At 41.3% G+C, this 19,497-nt stretch overlaps 1 protein-coding gene across 1 annotated transcript in view; it reads left to right on the top strand.

The window, feature by feature from the left end:
* LOC146453745 (uncharacterized) overlaps window positions 1–19,497 on the top strand; it is a 40,933-nt gene that overhangs the window by 8,329 nt on the left and 13,107 nt on the right. The window contains exons 6-23 of the mRNA XM_085096270.1: window positions 920–1,116; window positions 1,770–1,918; window positions 2,179–2,224; window positions 2,964–3,103; window positions 3,738–3,941; window positions 4,737–4,811; window positions 5,213–5,358; window positions 6,197–6,300; window positions 6,876–6,946; window positions 7,811–7,909; window positions 8,519–8,654; window positions 9,592–9,773; window positions 10,280–10,429; window positions 11,057–11,083; window positions 13,201–13,327; window positions 15,445–15,573; window positions 17,371–17,559; window positions 17,722–17,745. Coding sequence (XP_084952396.1) covers window positions 920–1,116; window positions 1,770–1,918; window positions 2,179–2,224; window positions 2,964–3,103; window positions 3,738–3,941; window positions 4,737–4,811; window positions 5,213–5,358; window positions 6,197–6,300; window positions 6,876–6,946; window positions 7,811–7,909; window positions 8,519–8,654; window positions 9,592–9,773; window positions 10,280–10,429; window positions 11,057–11,083; window positions 13,201–13,327; window positions 15,445–15,573; window positions 17,371–17,559; window positions 17,722–17,745 — 2,195 coding nt within the window. The remainder of the gene's footprint in view (window positions 1–919; window positions 1,117–1,769; window positions 1,919–2,178; window positions 2,225–2,963; window positions 3,104–3,737; window positions 3,942–4,736; window positions 4,812–5,212; window positions 5,359–6,196; window positions 6,301–6,875; window positions 6,947–7,810; window positions 7,910–8,518; window positions 8,655–9,591; window positions 9,774–10,279; window positions 10,430–11,056; window positions 11,084–13,200; window positions 13,328–15,444; window positions 15,574–17,370; window positions 17,560–17,721; window positions 17,746–19,497) is intronic.

The following is a 19,497-nucleotide window of genomic DNA, read 5'->3' as shown; positions in this document are numbered from 1 at the left end:
AAAAAAAAAAAGTTGTTATCACCCGTCGAACGGTTTCAAGATCTTTCGAATATTACTATTGCAGCTGCTCCCCTGGACTTCTGGCTCTCAAAGAATCGTTTCAATTGGTACCGAAAACCAGTTCCCATGTTCCAAAATATACTCACTTCATGGTCTTTGCCACTTAAGGACGGTGCCTACTAATACCGAAGTATTTTTGTGCGGTTTATGACTATGCGGGAAAAACAGATCTTTGCAAGACCCATTGGAATCCAAAAAGAAAATTGGGGGTAACAACGCATTTTTCAGAGATAATTAAACATTAATATCTCTAAAAAACTTCAAAACATAAAGCAATGTGTGGGATTTTTTCCTAAATTGAAGCTTAATTATCTCTGAAAAATTCATGGTCACCCCCAATTTTCTTTTGAGATACCAAAAGCATTTGGTAAGTTCTGCTTTTTCCATATAGTTTTAAACCCGCGCAAAAATATCCCTGTATGAGTGGGCACCACCCATAGGAAACCCTAATATCTTGCGATGCGCAAAACATATGCGCAGTAACAATAGTAGGCACCGTCCTTAATTTCACAAAACAACCTCCAGAACCAATTGTTAATATTAAAAAACACAAAAGTTAATACTATCTTAAACTCATGGAAGAAATTTCCCGTTAATAACCGTCAACCGTCCAAAGCCCTAGAATTTAACCGTCAACTGTCAAAATCGGTATAATTTAACCGTTTACCGTCAAAGCCACCACCCTATTAAGACGCTCGTATATATTTTGATCCCTCTTCGTTACGTTATCCAGATGAAACGCTTCTCTGTAAGTTATCACGTCATACTGCAATCAAATGTTGTCTATCTGTTTACTGTTTTGAAGTCTTTGCACTAAATCTTACATTGTAGCAACGTTGATATTTTGGTTTCTCTTCAGCTGAAGCAGAGAACGAACCGGAAGAGACCGAAGAACCGGCAGAAGACGACTTAGATGCCCCGGATAATGAACTAGGCGCTGTGGTGGAGTTTGATGAGGACGAGCTTGACGAGGCTCAGACAGAGGCTGATATTAAAAATATCACAAACAAGCATCACATCACACTTGAGGAACTGAAAAGAGAAGTACTGGGCTCGGTAAGAAAGAAGTTCCGTGTACGGATTCACTCAAGCTGCTCCAACAATTGCTCCCCCACTCCACCAGGGAGAGAGATGATCCATCAATGACATTCGAGGCGATTATTAGCACAGGCTAGGGTGATATTCAAGGCCGCAATGCTATTACGCGAGTTAAGTTAAAGGGGGGGGGGGGGGGGGCTGGGGGAGTATTTGGAAAACTTTCCTTAGTTCCTTAGAAAGCTGGTGGTAACTAGCTCGTTCGAAGACGACCCACCTTGTCTGGGGTAGGGGTGTTATCGAAGACACCATCTCGCTCATAAACATTACCGAAAAAATTTTATTCGCTTTGAAATTTGAGTTGACACAGAAATATTCAGCTTATAAGAGTCAGCATTGCTAGATAAACAAGAAAAGTGTGGTTTGAATCTCACTGTCATTTTTTACTGCTGGATAGAGGGGTGGCTATGCAATAAATACGCCATCCTTTGAGGTTGTGGAAGTGGGGTGCAGGGAGAGGCCACCATCTATTTTGTGGTTTGGTTGGTCCTGTTTAAGTATAGTAGTTTTGACCTCTTCCCTTATAGAAAGACGCTGAGTTTTGCGAGGAATAGCTGTCGTTCCAAGACTGAATTACTAACTGTATGTATGTTTCACGTTGTGTTTGTGTCTAGCTACAAGGCATGGAACTTTTCAAGACATTTCTGGAGGAGACCTCAGGTAAACATTTGTTCAATTTCTGGCTGGACGCCGAACGCTTCAAGGACAGCTTAGAATCTGAACCGGAAGACACGCTAAGGGAACAAATGACAAGGCTGTTCAGGTAGGCAGCATTAAAGGCCCACTTACGCTGGTTATTTTTGAGGCGCTGTAAAGGGACTATGTCACCTCAGGCACATGCGCGCATTGATGAGAAGCGCTTTCAAATCGTTCGCCCAACTTTTTCAAATACCGTCGGAGAGTACAGGAAGCTTTTTTCATCTGTTTGAATCGCGTTCCCTTTCGGAAAATAAGCTGAATGTTTTAGTGGCAAACGTTCTTCGAATGTGACTTGCTGATTTTTGGATAACATTTCTTCAACAGAGAAATCCAGGACAAGTACAAGAACTTTCTGACAGTTGACGCAAAGGTAAATCGCAGTTACTGTTACAGTGGTTTCAGTCGGCTTGCTCCCGTTTTTCTAAATTGTCCAGTTTCCACCAGGACAGAAAAATTTGTTCACGTGGGGTGAGCGGGTGTCTCAAGTCTTCTCAATAGCCCTATTTGAATATATTCGTAATTCGTAATGCAATGCAATTAATGTAATGCAATTCGTAATGATGAATCCAGGTCGTCTAGGGACGCTGGTTAACTTGTACGGTACAGTAAGAATTTCTTGGGAAACTTCACAAAACTGCCCACAAATCTACGCGTTTCTATTGTTTCTCCCCTTCCGCCTCTTGAAAATTTTGGTGGGCGTTGATATGATTCAAAGTGGAAACAATGCTTCAAATCAACATTGCTTTGGAGAAGGGGCAAGTCTTAGGTTGCGTTCGATTGACTGTATTCCAGAATAAGAATAAGCGAAATAGCTGCTAGACTTCTCTTTTTGAGTAAGTTTGGAGAGACATTTCTGCAAACGTTCGCTGATACACGATAATTTTGTACTCCAGTAACTCCAAAAACCTCTTGTGAGGGTTTTCTTGTCATCATTGTAGGTATTTCTACTCCGGAATAGGGTCAATCAAACGCACCCTTAGTGTTGACTTTTGTGAAGGTATCCTACGGCATTTGCATGCCCAGGGTGGCATGCATACCGGTAGGCAATAGTGCATGGTTTAAACGACGGAGTTCTAACGACGTGAACTTTATCTCCTTTGTGTATGTAGGAGCAGATAGAGAGGGCTCGATATCACGAGGGCCTGACGCAGGACCTTTTTGCGAGAACCCAGTACGACATGCTGAGGAGATTACGTTCCTACTGGATCCCACGATTCCTTGTCCATGTGGAAAGAAACAGCGACTTTGGGTGAGGGGCTTGTCCTAGCATTCTCACTTTGAGTCGATTAAACGCCAAAGGATGGTGCATTTCATCTAGAAGCGGAGAGAGGGGGGCTAGACGACTTTTCTGCCGGAATTAATTTCCGAGTAAAAGCTTATATAAATTTTCATTCATTAATTTGCAAGATATTTCTTAGCTTCGTTTCGCTTCGCTTTCGTTTTTCAAACGTTTTTCTTGTAAAACTTATAATGGTCCATCCTTAATGCGCAGTCAGCATTCGTCTCATGGCTGTATAGCAAGCATTTCAATGGGGATTTTGTGCGTTTTTGTTTTTTTACCACGCGGATATTTGGACGAGAGCGAAAGGAAGGACGAGGGGTGGGCGGTTGCAGGAGAGAGAGGAAACTTTCCTCTCCCTCCCCCCCCCCCCCCCTTCTCCGTTTTTTCGCTCTGTCCCAATTTCCGCGTCTTCACACAGCGATTAACGCAAAAACTCCATGGAAACACTTGCAATGCAGGCCATTTTCGTCTGGAAACCCTCTCTTTTCCAATAAAGTGGTTTCTGTTTCTAAGACGTTATCACAGAGGGACCTTTGGTTAATTACCCCAAAACACACTTGATACACTTTTTTAAAACGCTTTTCTTTTTGAATTTCCCCAGAGACCAATACATGGGATTTAATGACCTCAATCGCCCGCCATCAGGCCTGAGTTTCTTCCCCACTCTTTCGTTTGCTCATTCGCTACCGCCGCTGGGGGAGTGGTGCCGAGAGGTTGTTCGGTCACGCCAGTGGGACCGTGACATCATGGTCAAGGAGAATAGGAACAAATCCGCGCGGAGGAGACTGAGCCGAATACCGGAAGTGTGAGCATCATAAGCCGTTTGTTTTCTCAGTTTTAGCAATTTCTTTGTTTTATTTAGGAGAAAGAAATGTTTGCATTTACCTTGTTAAAATCAAGTTGTTCGAGTCCTGCGTGAGTTGCATCAAAAGTAACACCCCGTGATATTGTTAACTTCAAACGTAAAAATAATGGTGTGGTTTGCTTGAACGTCTGAATTTAGCAGTTACGCTGGTAATTAAGTGTTCATGTCGTTTCCTTATATACAAAAAACTTTACAGTGGAGCCCCGATTCGACGAATTGCCAACGGACCCAGATAAATTGGCTCGTTATATCAAGGTTCTGTTCCATACATTTCAAAAGGCCAGGCTGGAGAATATCGTTCGTTATACCGAGGGCTTCGTTATATAGAGGTTCGTTAAATCGAGGTTCCTTTGTTCTTCACATTTCATTGCCTTTCTCTCCACCCTTGGTGTATAAATATAATGGTTACCACAATCTCGCCCCCATATAATGGATACCAGTGAACGGTAAGGGAGACCAAAAAAATGCTGGGGGTAATCAAGCTGTAATAAATACTCCAAGAAATACTGGTACTTCTACCAACTTCGTTCCCAGGGTCTCTCCTCTTCACTTCCCAGAGAGAGAGACCTGGGAACGAAGTTTTACTCTTAGCCACTTCAGTCCTATGGCACAAACGGCTCGAGTCTAACTTCGCACGTACCCAGTGGCCTAATCCCTGCACAGAAAACGTTTCCTTGGAAACAGCCGTCCAGGGGGACTGGACCCTACTGAGTGTCTATGTTTTAATTCTTTTAGGAATGAAGAACGGTTTACTTCAGCTCTCCGTTGCGAGAAAGAAGCCGGTTGTCCTTTTAAACGCTACTTGGAAAAGTAAGAACTCTAAATAACATGAATGTATAAGCCGTAGTTAGAACGTTTTCATTCGTTTGATCTTTATTTAGCCCTATTGCAAGTTCCGAATTTAGACGTTGTTTTGACGTATTTACGGCCTGTAAATAAAGGGGTAATGTTAATGGTATTTATATATCGCATAGTGCTTACAGTGTTAATGGCGGGACATGAAGCGAAAAGAAATCGACTTTCGGGAGAGGGGATCGAGAATCAGAACAGGGCGTTGGCGCTTGCCTTACTGTAACTTAATTAGTTTTAAATTTTTGATCGCTCCTCTCCACCCAAAGAACAGACATACCACTTTTCCGTACAACAATCCCCTTTCCTCGCTTTAATTAAAAAGTAAGGATACATTTTTTGTCTTCTGTTGTAATTTACAGCAATTCCAAGGATGACAAGTCTTTACTGTTCTCTCTCCTCTTCTGGCTGGATGTGACCGATTTTAATGCTGCAGAGAAGAGGTCTGGTGACCGATACCTCCGATTAGTTAATGCTTGGGCGATATTCAACAAGTTCATTGCGAATGGTAAAAATAAATCTTCTTATTTTTATTATTTATTTATTTTTGGAGATTATAAGGGCGTGGTCCGTGCAATTTAAGTTTATTTTGTGCAGTACAAACTGTTCTTAAAGGCAGTGACTCACTTGTTCAAAAGTGCAATTGTTGACCAACTACAGCCTTTAATTTATTTTGAAACTGTTTTTCACGAGGTGCTATGTTAGATAATTTTGTCAGATACAAGTTCAGTGAAAACCAGTGATAAAGTGTGTTTGCAAGGACCACTGTGACAAAATAAAAGTACCGGATCCTGTAGTGAAGGATCTAATCAGCAAAAAAATTGTAAAGCAAATAATCTCAAAAAAGAGCAAGGCTGATTTCACGGTCAGGGAAGTATATTTTTTTAGATTATTTGTCAGATACAAACTGCTTTTAAAGCGAGTGACAGACAATTCAACGGTTCATTTGCTGATCGACTTATATAGCGAGTGCTGTTCAACAAATGTTGAACAGTCGCAAATCAGACCCTGTTCGAAGTAGAAACAGGCCTCTAAAATTCAAAAGTTTAGTTTTATCAATAGATTGCTGACGTTTCGAACGTTAGCTCTTCGCTCTCACGGCGGCCAAATTACCTTATCAGCTCTGTTCATAAAGCTAAATACTCCTTTCCGCTCCCCACTGACGCAGCACCGCAGTTTCAATAAAAACTAACGCCATTATCCTCTAAAATTCGAAATTGATCACTGTTGAACGGAATTCAAACCCATTTTCCGTTGAAGATCAACAAAATGTGCCCCTTTTGAGCTATATCTGTTACATTTATTACTACTCATTCCATCTTCTTCTTGTTACTCTTGATTCTTAGATTGTGAAATGAGCATTGGACTTCTTCAATCAGAGAGACTGAAACTAGAGCGCATTCTCCACTCGACCAACGATTTACCGTTGGCCTTTTTCAAACCGGCTCAAGTAAGCATATGATAATGATGATAGTGGCGTTTTTGTTGTTCGAGGTGTTTTCCCTCCCTTAGATAGGACGTATCGTCAGCACTTTGTAATACTTTCGGTCATTTTTTTCATTCATCGGTTTTTCACTCAAAATCCTGTTCTCTTCATTCAAGGCACTGCAAAAAATACAAGAAATACATGTACGATGAAAGACCGAAAATCATTAAAGTGGCTAAACGCACCGTACCAACCATACGTAACTAGCAATGTGAAATGACAGGACCTGGAAATGATTAGTATTAAACATAACGGTGTACAGTCATGTTTATAAAAGTAACGATTTCAGTTGTAGTTATGTTTAAATGGCAACTAATTGAAAAAAAAAAAAAAAAAAAAGAAGAAGAAGATGATAATGATGATGATGATGATGATGGGAAGGAATCGAAAGCTTGTAGCGTTCAAAATTTTTAGATCCTGAAAGCTAATTTTGTTTTTCTATCTCAATTGTCAGGGTCAGGTAACAATTTATTTTCTCATTATTTTTCCTTTGTGTGAATTTCCTCTGACCGTTTTCCAATTTTTTTCTTTTTGAACAGGACCATGCCACCAAAAAATTAGAGCCTACATGGGAAGCTTTCAAGCGATATGAAGAAGAGGCTTACGTAAAGTATGAATAGAACAATTTTCATTTTTTCTTTTGTATAATCGAACACATCAAAAAAATGTCACTTACCAGCAAAATTTGTTAGTGGTTAAAATTATAAAGGTTTCTTTCTTCAGAGTTGCAGGAAGTGGGCTTCTTAGCCCCCTTCCCCCTCCCCTTCCCACGTAGAGTAACCTAAAACGCCGGGGGAGGGGAGACGGGGGGACTCTCATATAACAATGATGGAGGTGATGATAATAATAATAATAATAATAATAATAATAATAATAATAATAATAATAATAATAATAATAATAATAATAATAATAATAAATTTATATAGAGATTTTTATATGATATTCAAAAGCGCTTACAATATAAAAATGAAAAATTTAGTCAAAATCAATAAAATATAAACTTTAAGAATAATCAATCGAACAAAAAAGTAAGAAATAAAATAAACAAAAAAGGGAATAATCAGATGTCATATGCTTTTTTAAACAAAAATGTCCTTAAGTGTTTCTTGAAAGTATTTAAGTTCTTGGCAGTCCTTATTTGTGATGTGTTGGTCCAAACTCATTTACACCTAGACTGCAAATGGTTTCATTACTCTTAATGCCTAAGGGGTACCGTCCCAACTGCAATGGTTGTTTAGTTAGATTTTTGTAGCCTAACTGACAATCCTGAAATTCTCTCCCCCCCCCCCCCCCTCCCACATTCTCGTTTACATATGCGATGCTTGCGAAAATTTTGTCGTACTTTTTTTAAATGTAACTTTTGTCGCGCTTCAAGTCGCAGTTTTAAATCGCGTTTGTAAACTAGTCGGGATTTCAATGTGATTTATCGCTGCAATATCTCAGGAGTTTTGCCTTAATATTTTATTTTCAGGGCCCATAAATCATCTTCAGATCACGTGTCCATCGTGGCAAGTGACAGGGATGAAAGGACTCGCTATTTCTCGCCCACCTCAGGACGCTGGGTAAAAAGGTAATAAGCAATAAAGGCCCTCGCTGTACTGGTTTCCCTCGCAGACGCTCTACTGGAAAGATTCCGTGACGAGAGACTCTTGGCTCTTGTGGAAAGATTGCGTAACGAGTCAGAAGAGCGTCCACGAGGGAGGCTGTCGCTTTACGTTATTAAACACCCAGCAAGTTACAACGCGGTGTCCGCATTGAAAAAAAGGCTTTAAGGACTCGGTCACATAATACCTCGCATAAAAATTGCTAACTCAATATGATGGAGTGTTTCAGCAACAGGTTGCAATTTTCTGAGGACAGTTCAAAACCTTGTAGACTGCAAAACGGTGTTTTGTTCTCTTGAAATTCACGGAAAGAGACGAGACGCGAATCACAGAAAGCGCGAACTCGCGAGATGCGAAGCGCGAAAAGCGCGCGTGGATTCTCACGCTCGAGCCTCACGCACCCTTTTTCACTTTCCGATTCCTCGCTCGCTCCGGACTTTACCTTCAAAGATTGCGCGCCAGTACAACTTACGACGCAAAAACTACGGACTGCGCGTACCTTTGCAGTCGAAAACCTAACAACGCTTTTACTTTGGAAAGTGATCTGATGATGATATGTATTTTTTATCTTTTAGGCATCCTGGTTCTACTCCATCTCAGAGGCAGAGGAGGTTGTATACTTCGCTAACTATGGCTGAGGAAATTGACGCCAGTCGCTCTTCGCCAAGGACGAGTTCACCAACAAGACCGATAATTCCACAACCAGCCAAGGTAACTGCTCCATGTGTTACAAGGGATGTATTTTTCCTTTATGGGGATGCAGGAGTATACCCATCATCATTTGAGGTATTATAACTCCAACGAATGGGGGGCTAGCTCGTTACAGGATACCCAGCGTTTAATGACTAGAAGTATCATCACCTCCCTTCTGATGGGATGCTAATCCATCACAGGATAACCAGCATGAAGTGACGAGGAGTATTTAATACTACTTTCTAATGATGCTAATCCATGACAGGATACCCATCATGAAGTGACAAAGAGTATTACCACCCCCCCTCCCCCTATGAGATGTTAGTGCGGCTTACCCCACGGTGTTTTGTCAAGTCTACCTTGCGTTTTGTTGGGTACCCAGGCCTTTATACCGCTATATATAATTTTAGACAGAATCCCAGGACTAGGAGCCTCTACCTGTAACAATTATTGAGTCAATCCTTTCCCGAGTCCGAGAACGGGTTGACCCAGAGCGAATGGGAGTTGGTAGAGGCGCCGGATAATGGGCTCTTTGTTTCAGAGTACATGTATTTCCATAATAGAGCGGTTTTCAATTGAGTGTCAAAAGTAATTTCGCGTTTGCTTTGGTTTGGCATTACTACGCTCTGTGATTGGTTAACAAAACTCGCGCCACTTTCTCAACCAATGAGAAACAAAACCAAAACCAATCGTGTTTTCGCCGCACGCGCTTTCCCGCGCTTGGCGCCAGTTACATGTATTTGCTTCGAATTCTGATTGGTTCGTTGTGTTGCTTACATATGTTGCGATTGGCCAGAGTAATTACTTTGGTTTTGGTTTTACGACACTCAATTGGAAACCGCTCTATGTGGACATTTGTAGCTAGGCTTACCTGATCACCTGACAGAGTGTTTGTAGAATTGACGAGTCTAAATGCAACATGTTTGCCTAGAGTATCTGTTCCTTTCAATCACAGGCTAAAAAACCGAAACCGAAAGCGAAAAAGAAAGGCAAGGCAACCAAGAATGTCTCATTTGACAGCAAGAAAAAGAAATCGGCTGATTCCGACGAAGAAGGCTCCGGCTCTGAACAGAAGAAACAGGCTGAACCAGTTAAACCTGCTGTGCCGGATTTTGTTGATGTCATAGAAAATAAAGGGTAAGCCTGAGAATGTTAAAACGTGTTGAATCTACTTTTCCGCCCAGGCTAGCCTGCGTAACAGTCGTAATCGGGGAGGGGAGGGGGGAAATGAGAGAAAAATGTGGGGCTGGGGAGAGGGGAGAGGACCCCCTTTTTCTCTCACTTTTCTCCCTCCTCCAACCCGATTGCACCTGCTCAACAGGCTCGCCCAGGTCGACTTTAATTCTTTAAACTTTGAGTTTCAATTTTGGAGTTGACATGTTTCACTTTTTTGGAATTGAATATTTCCCAGTCTCAGTAACATGTCGTTCTGGCAGAGTTGTTCAGGAAAAAAGAAACTAATTTCCGCAAGACCTTAAATACCCGAGTTGATTTATTGTTTCGGACTAAGACTTTGGTTTTGAAAGTTGGATTTCATTTTAGTTGACAAATGGATGCTTATTCTACTAGAGCTGTGTAGTAATACAAATGAGAACAACAAGCCAAAATGAAAGGAAGGATATTAATAGCTTTTCCTCTTGCAGAACTGTTTCGGCTTTTAAGCAGTACGTACAAAATATGGAAGGACGACAGGCACTCAACCAGCTTCTGATGTACTTGGAAATTGAACAATACAACGCTATTTTACCAGCAAAGAAGATGCAGAAAGCCCAGCAAGCAACACATATTTACAAGTAAGATGATCTGATAGCTTTGCTTAGATAGCAAATGCCGTTTCTTATCAGTTTGCTACAAATGTCCTATCTTACTGCGCCGTTTTGTGAAAGGTTCCATCAGTGTTTTTCATATATCGACATCTAGAGTGCTTTCCATTTGCTAGAACTAGCCCCGGACCAAACTGGCCAGCCATACTGGGCAGTCTGTAAATCGAATGCGTCATTTTGAAGGGATGGTGCTGCAAAATCTTGAAAAATAATGACTCCGAAAATGGTTCGCGCTATTTTGAAGAAATCTGGACTAGGAGATAAAACGTATCCTTCAAATTGGTACATTCCGTTTACGAACTGACCGTCTGGCCTGCGGGTTCTAACAAATAAAAAACGGGAAAAAAAAGGTTGAAATATTATCTTTATGGCTATAAGGTAGACCCCTTCAAAACATGACAATTTATAGAGGTGATCAACAATATCATGCCTGGGAGAAGTTCACAGTTTTATAGTTGTAATGAGTAGATCTTTACGCAGCTATTTTGGTAGTAAATGATGGTAGGAAAAATCATCCAAATATTGGTTATGGTGTTTAAGTCTCAAAGATTCTTTTTGGGTGATTCAAAATCTAAACTTTTCACTTCTTCTTTGCAGGACGTACTTTGATCCCACATCCAGAAGGTGAATATTGATTTAGTCAGTCAGTCCGCTTGTCCGAGAGTCAGTCAGTCAGTCAGTCAGTCAGTCAGTCAGTCAGTCAGTCAGTCAGTCAGTCAATCTGTCTGTCTGTCTGTTTGTCAGTCAGTCGGTCGGTCGGTCGGTCGGTCGGTTGGTCGGTCCGTCGGTTGGTCGGTCGGTCGGTCGGTTGGTCGGTCGGTCGGTCGGTCGGTCAGTCAGTCAGTCAGTCAGTCAGTCAACCAGTCATTAAGCCAGTCAGTCCGCCTGTCCGAGAGTCAGTCAGTCAGTCAGTCTGTCTGTCTGTCTGTCTGTCTGTCTGTCTGTTTGTTTGTCAGTCAGTCAGTCAGTCAGTCGGTCAGTCAGTCAGTCAACCAGTCATTTAGCCAGTCATTCCGCTTGTCCGAGAGTCAGTCAGTCAGTCAGTCAATCTGTCTCTCTGTCTGTCTGTTTGTCAGGCAGTCAGTTAGTCAGTCAGTCAGTCAGTCAGTCAACCAGTCATTTAGCCAGTCAGTCCGCCTGTCCGAGAGTCAGTCAGTCAGTCTGTCTGTCTGTCTGTCTGTCTGTCTGTCTGTCTGTCTGTCTGTCAGTCAGTCAGTCAGTCGGTCAGTCAGTCAGTCAACCAGTCATTTAGCCAGTCATTCCGCTTGTCCGAGAGTCAGTCAGTCAGTCAGTCAATCTGTCTCTCTGTCTGTCTGTTTGTCAGGCAGTCAGTTAGTCAGTCAGTCAGTCAGTCAGTCAGTCAGTCAACCAGTCATTTAGCCAGTCAGTCCGCCTGTCCGAGAGTCATTTAGCCAGTCAATCTGTCTGTCTGTCTGTCTGTCTGTCAGTCAGTCTACCAGTCACGTAAATCTTTTTCCACTGATGAAGGGCTAAGCCCGAAACGTCTGGAATAATTTCTACATATTGGCACTGAACACTCGTCTTCGAGAACTATATTTTACCTTTCCCTTTTTATAAGTACAAGTGCTACGCAGCTAACGGACGTAAATCTTTTTCCACTGATGAAGGGCTAAGCCCGAAACGTCTGGAATAATTTCTACATATTGGCACTGAACACTCGTCTTCGAGAACTATATTTTACCTTTCCCTTTTTACCAGTCAGTTACCCAGGCAGTCCGTCATTCAGTAACGCATTCGCTGCGCATGTCAGTCAGTAAATTACTCAATCGGTACAGTTTCGAGCGTTAGCGCTTCGTCAGTGCGAATCAAGGAATTGTGGGTTTGAGCAGTGGAACAACTCTATCGGTGGGAAGTGCTAACGTGGAAAACAAGAATAAATTAGAATGATGTATATTATTCAGTAATGACACAGGCAAACTCGGAAAAAGAAATTCCGAGTGTTCCTATCAGAAGTCGAACCTAAGACCTTCCGATTACTAGTTCGGATGCTCTACCACTGAGCTACAGGAGACTCGTGGGAGCTAAGGCCATTAAACTAGGTTCATGGGACATTAGTCGAATGAAGAGCGTTCGTTGATTCCGTGGGGATTAACAGTGCCGATTTGGAAGATGAATTTTTGTTCTTAAGTTTTGCGGGTTACGGTGACCAATTTACCTTTATGTATAAACTCCTTTGATAAACCAAACGTTCGTCTCTACTCCCCACCGACGCAGCACCACAGTTTCTTTAGAAACTAACCCCTTACTCAATCAGTACCACGTAAATCAGTCAAAAATGAATATGAATATACGAAACATCATATATTGAACTGCGTATAAACGATTAAATAGAAGAAAGATCCTCGCAGTTAGTATGCGAAAAGAAAGCCTGAAAAAAATTCAGGCTTGAACGGGATTCGAACCCATGACCTCTGCGATGCCAGTGCATTGCTCTACCAACTGAGCTATCAAGCCAACTGGGAGGTGGTCGTATTGTGAGTTCGTAATATACCCGTGAAGGATGAATAAATGAATATGAACATATGAAACATCATATATTGAACTGCGGATAAAAGATTAAATAATTTTTTCAGGCTTTCTTTTCTCAACTGCTTAAGTTGCGTACTAACTGCGAGGATCTTTCTTCTATTTAGTAAATCAGTCAGTCTGCCAGTTTACCCGTCAATCAGTCAGTCACCCAGCCCCAACGTAATCGCCTCTTTTGTTTGTTTGTCTCATAGATCTGTGGGTCTTCCCCAGTCTCTTCTCAATCAAGTGGAGGGTGAGAGACCCAACTCCCCAGTCTTCACGGAGGCGCAGCAATATGTCCTTAGCGATGTACAGACCTACTTTAAAAGTTTCTTTAAGGTAACGTTAAGAACACGACAAGGACAGCTTAATTTATGGATCTCCTTGTAAGAGGAATGGTATTATTTTATCGGGAAATTTCATCCCCTTTCCAAGCAGAGAGGGGATAGGAACGTGGTTGCGGTCTGAATGTCTCAAGAATTCTGATTGGTTCTTGTCAGTGCAATGACGCCATCAAATTCTAGCCTTTTAATAGGAGTCTTCTCGTGATATGCAATCACCAGTTACCTTGATAATAACTCTAGCCTAACCCTAGCCTAACCTAACTCTAGCCTAGCCTAACTCTAGCCTAACCTAACTCTAGCCTAGCCTAACTCTAGCCTAACCTAACTCTAGCCTAGCCTAACTCTAGCCTAGCCTAACTCTAGCCTAGCCTAACTCTAGCCTAACCTAACTCTAGCCTAGCCTAACCGGCTCCAGCCTAACCTAACTCTAGCCTAACCCTAGCCTAACCTAACTCTAGCCTAACCTAACTCTAGCCTAGCCTAACTCTAGCCCAGCCTAACTCTAGCCTAACCTAACTCTAGCCTAGCCTAACTCTAGCCTAGCCTAACTCTAGCCTAACCTAACTCTGGCCTAACCTAACTCTAGCCTAGCCTAACTCTAGCCTAACCTAACTCTAGCCTAGCCTAACCGGCTCCAGCCTAACCTAACTCTAGCCTAGCCTAACCCTAACTGGCTAACGTCGCTGCTAAACGTTTCAACATATCGAAACATTGCTATACATATTTTACCACAATTGTTTCTAATCTCGCAACCTGATTGGCTTATTTTCCGTTGTCGATAACAGTCTAGACAACGCTGCTCGCGTCAATCAGCGCGCAGAAATTTTGACAGTTATTGTAAAAATTTTCTTTGACGTTAATATTGTGGTAAAAAAACAAATGGTATGTGGTTTAGCATTGTCTGCACTCTTATCGACAACGATATTCGTCATCACAGTGGTCAAAATTTGTTGTGGACTCACTCGGCAAAACATTTTGACCACTGTCATGACGAATATCGTTGTCGATAAGAGTGCAGACAACGCTAAACCACATTCCATTTGTTAATTTGTTGTATACTATTTTTGGAGATACGATCAGACGTCATTTAACAACACTCCGACATTTGCCCAACAACAAAACAAATAATACTGAAGATTTAACTTCATCTAACAACGGCGTTCTAAATGCTCTAGCTCTTTTCCATCAATAAATGTTGCACAGAACGTTGGAACGTTTAGCCGCGGCTTAACCCTAACATTTGGTGATCGTGTGTCATGAATTCTATCCAGAGTCAAGCATACATTAAATTCACCATAATCACTCCCTCCTTTCCTCTTGGGTAACAGGGCAGCGAGACTGTCTGTCCAGTCACTGATCTTTTATTGTATCTCTCAGTTAGTACGCTCGGTGTGATTGGTCAATTTTGCGGGCCATATCTCGCTGCACGGCCCGCTAACTTTGAAAGTTTCCTTTCCCGCGCGCCCAATTAACCGCAGAGATATAATGAATATCTTACTAACCTCGTTTCTCGGTCCGTAGTGTAAGTTACGGATCCTCGTTTTTTCGCCTTAATTTATGGCCCGCGCGCTTCGCGCTTGGGCCATAAATCAACGGGGAAAAAGCTCGGTCCGTAAATTACAGTACGGACCTCGTACTCGGTTAGGAAGAGTCTTCTCAGCCTGTGGATGAGATCGAATGTATCCATCCAATGGTTTAAGAAGGTTTTCGATCCGGAGGGGAGGGAGGGGGGGGGGGGGGGGTACTCAGGAACGTTTTATTCCGGGAGGCTCTACCCCTTGGTCCAAACCCTTACCTTTTTATATCTCTTGTATAGCCCTTTTGTATACGATATACTTGCCATTCAAAATGGTATCCCTTTCACATACCTACAGTAGAAACATTGCATCTCTTTTCGGGTTGGTCTGTTCAAGATATTTCAAAAAAGGCCCTTTTAAATACCTAAGAGCAAGGGGCAGTTTTCGCCCACCCTTTTCTATATACTCCAGCTTGTGAAATTCCTATACCTCTTTAGGGTGGGACCTTCCCGTCTAGTCCATTTTAAGGAGTACCCCCTACCCACGGGGGTGACGACGATTTCCATGTTCTTAATTCATGCCTTGTTTTTGTTAGCACGCACAAGATGCCAATGGTCGCCGTGAGGGGACACCCAATACTCCAGGAAGCTTCAACAAGGCAGACACCTTTGAAAGCTCGCAGAGTTTCTTGCAGTTGTACCGAAGAAGAGCGAGGAAGACAAAGGTGCGTTTGCCTATTTTATAGTCATTGGTGCGGTTTTATAACACCCATCGTAAAACTAATACAACATTCATCGCCTGTGAGCGCTTTTCGATTGAGAATCGTAAGTAATTTGTTCTAATAGAGTGGTTTTCAATTGAGTGTGAGCTGTGTCGTAAAACGAAAACTAAAATAACTACTCTGGCCAATCACAAAGAACGTAAATGACAGTTGACCAATCAGAACTCGAAGCAAATACATACATGCCAAGCGCGGGAAAACGCGTGCGTGCAAGTCACCATTGGTTTTAGTTTTGCTTCTTATTGGTTGAAAAAGTGGCGCGAGTTTTGCCAGCCAATAAAAGAGCGTGGTAAAGTAAAACTAAAGCAAACGCGAAAATTTCTTTCGACAGTCAACTGAAAACCGTTCTAATATTTTCCCCTTGGTTTTGCCTGACTTGGCACCGTGGTTTTATCCTCAAACTGATACCATAACACGTTTTTAGTCAATTAGGTGTAAAGGCTAACACATTCTTCTTTATAACGGTTGAGTATGCCAATTGATTTTTCTAGCCTGATTGCATGCTTGCGTTTTGGCAGACAATTGCAACCCGCTGTTTAGTGGTTGTCCATAAACCAAGCGAATTTATAGCAAGTGACCACTCCAGGCACAAGAAGCGCAAACAACGACAGAGCCACAATTTTGAAACATTGGTTGTTTACCATTTATCCCCAAAATCCGGAAATTTGTAAATGGTAAGGCTGGTTTGGTCTCACTAAACGGAAAATTTCCAGCGAAAATGGGATTTCTTGAAAGGTAGGCCAAAATTCCCAAATGGAATTTCCAAACGGATTGTGCGCGTTCCATTTGCCCGTTTCTACTAGTTCCAGTCCTTTCGGGGGAGATGTCTGTGGAAATGGAATTCGCACATCTCACGGAAATTTTCCTTCGGGGTTTTGATGCGTCCCATTTACTGAAACTGTTGGCCAACTGGTATTTCCGATTCAATGGTAAACAACCATTTTTTACCTCCACCTTGCCTGTGAATGCAGTCCCCGCTCATCGTTGCCTGTCGTTAAGGGGTCGGTTCCGCTAGGAGCACGAGAAGCGGTCGTATTCGCAGGCTGATGCAAACAGGGAAGATTTGCAATGGAGACAAAATGTTTCTGAAAAAAATCAGAAACTAATTTTGGCCTTTCGGAAGCAAAAACAGTTTCTGTACATGTGTGCGCAAACGGAGAAACGTTTAAGAAACAATGTTGCTTCGTTTGTACGGGAAATTTGAAGTTTCCCGGCACTGATCGAGGAAACAAACAATAAAACAGTGATTCTAGATATGAAAACAGTAAGATTAAACCAAATTGATTGCAAAGGATGCCACTACGACAAAACGTCAATTTTGATTAGGCCAAAGTTGGACCAAAGTAAGATTCGTTGCAAAAAAAAAAAAAAAAAAAAAAAATGGCGGTCGTAAATTTTACCACAAAAACCCCGCGAACAATGAACAGTCAATAATCACGTTCAAAGCCATAGTTTTTTTTTGCGAAATTCGTCCGTGCACTAACAACATTATGTATGCTAGGTTTGAAGGTTTTGAACTTTTCTGGGCGTTTTTTTGAGCGTTTTAGGGTTTGTGTACGCTAAGAATCATGGGTAAATGCACCAGTCGCTATCTTTTCGGTAGAGTGGATTGAAAACATGTTCACTTCAAATCAGCCCTTTGATATCTAAAACCAGTTATCCTATGAGCAAAGTACTTAGACGTTTAGCACATTTTTACTAAAAACAGGGAAAAAACCTTACGACACTGCTCTTTTTCAGAGCACCGGCCGTTCGGCACCCACCAAAGAGGACAAAGACAGCTTCAAGAAGGTGCTACAGTCCATACACGGGCGACTTTCCATGAAAATGGAATTTTTCCGACGCTACTTGCAAACCCATGGTGAGCCCGATGGCTTTCCTCGCCTGGAAAATGACCTAATCTTCTATTTGGAGGTTCAGAAATTCAAGGTAATCATTAGACTATGAGCAGATTCTCTAGTTGGGTACGAAATTGCTACCAGTTGCTTAATAAAGGTTCATACAGATTATTTATTCATTTTCCAATTCAAGCGTTCTTTTTACACAATTGTATGATTATGTTTATTTATTATTTATTTTTTTCGTTTATAGGAACTATTCAACTATATGGATGACGTAAGTAAAACTGATACTTTAAATAACCAGACAAGGGTCAATATTCATTCATTTGGGAGGATACATTGCTTGATTTTATAGTTTTTCCTCGTGAGTTGAGGAAAGCGAGGGGCTTGGGCGTGGGGGCGGTGGGGGCTCCGCCTGGAGATTCACCTCTTACCCTTTAACAAAGAAACTTCAGAAATGGTACCCTGTTTGCATCAAATCCACATCTTATACCCTAAAGATATGCCTACCTCACCGTAACGCTTCTGGTACGCTACTTATTCCTCTTGAACTCGTTAAATCTAATCGTGGCAGTGTACACAAAACTAGAGGCATACCTCATCGACAGAGCCCCTAGGTATAAATAGGAGAAATGAGACATGAACATTTTTCCGTCTTTCATCTTCCAATATTATTTTGGTTTCTCTATTTTTGTATTGTTACTTGTTTGTTTTCGTAATGTTCTTCAAAACCTCCAACCAAATAAGGCAACGAGAAAAATATAAAGATTACAATGAACATTGTATCGAAAAAAAAATTATACATTATACATTAGCAATGATCGGAAGTGTGCAAAATATTAAGTTGAAAGCTACAAGCACTGCCAAGCGTAATGGCTATAAAACAACAACTTTCCAAGAAGAAAGGCGGCACTACAAGTCCACGTCTGTTTCCATAAATTACAGAGTAGGTGTTTACAAATTTCAGATCCATACTGAATTAAAAATACAGTACGTGGTCATAGAACAAAAAAGTATTTACATTGACAGACACCTTCAAATGAAAAGGCTTTATGATTATTATTGTTCAAATAAGTTCGGTTATGAATACTGAACTCTAAGTAGAAATATCGGCTGGTATAAATTCGGTAACAAACATAGTACGATAAAATAAATGAGAATAGCCGTTTCCAGGCAAATACCAGCGAGAGGTTAACTCGAGGAAAAACAGTAAAATAGGGCTTAATTTAATGTAAACAATCTATTGTTATCTGGGGAAAAAACAATTTCAAGAGTGCTTGTTTGAAAGATCAGTTTCCCGAGAAACATTAGAAAGCAGAACACTTGCTCCGTGCCAAAATATATTCCAGGACAAAACAATGAACGTTTGATTTGCGCTAGATCAGCACTACACTGAAAACATTACTAATAGGGTGAACCGATTGACTTTTAACCATTTTTAATCCGATTGCATAGAATATTCACCATAAATAAAACACTGATTGCATCGTTTTCCAACACCAACGATAACAGGATAAATAAACCCAAGAAAACCAAGGGCAAAATATTACGAGCGTGAGTCTTTACATTGCTCGTATTTTTATTAACATAATACTTGGATTTTATTACCACCTTTCGGTTCACAGTTTATTTTTGCGGCCCCACATAATACTTAAAATGTTCAATTTCGCTACCCTTTCGAATAGTGCGAGCTACAAAAGAGAGTCATTTCGGGTGAAGCCTCCATTTGTGCGTATAAATAGAGTACCCCGTCCCCTCCCCCCGCGTGAAGGTCTAGGCCAACGTAAAATTAAGGGCCAGTTATTAAAAGACAGTTTAGACGGTGTTTAACAAAACCACGTTCTAAGCCATTTTCAATTTTGCAACAATCATATCTAAACATTATCTACTGCCCACGGTAACAAGAAGGCTTGCATCCCAGGCTAGAAAACTGTTTATCTACTTAAAATAAACCACTTATAAACAGATTTGGAAGCCAAATGATTGTCTTAAAGGGACAGTATCACGCTATTTTTAGTAACACATT

This window comes from Pavona decussata, unplaced genomic scaffold (genome assembly GCF_977016875.1).
Source record: "Pavona decussata unplaced genomic scaffold, jaPavDecu1.1 SCAFFOLD_324, whole genome shotgun sequence".
Lineage (NCBI taxonomy): Eukaryota > Metazoa > Cnidaria > Anthozoa > Scleractinia > Agariciidae > Pavona > Pavona decussata.
Note: the sequence above shows the minus strand (reverse complement) of the source record. Positions and strands in the feature narration are given on the sequence as shown.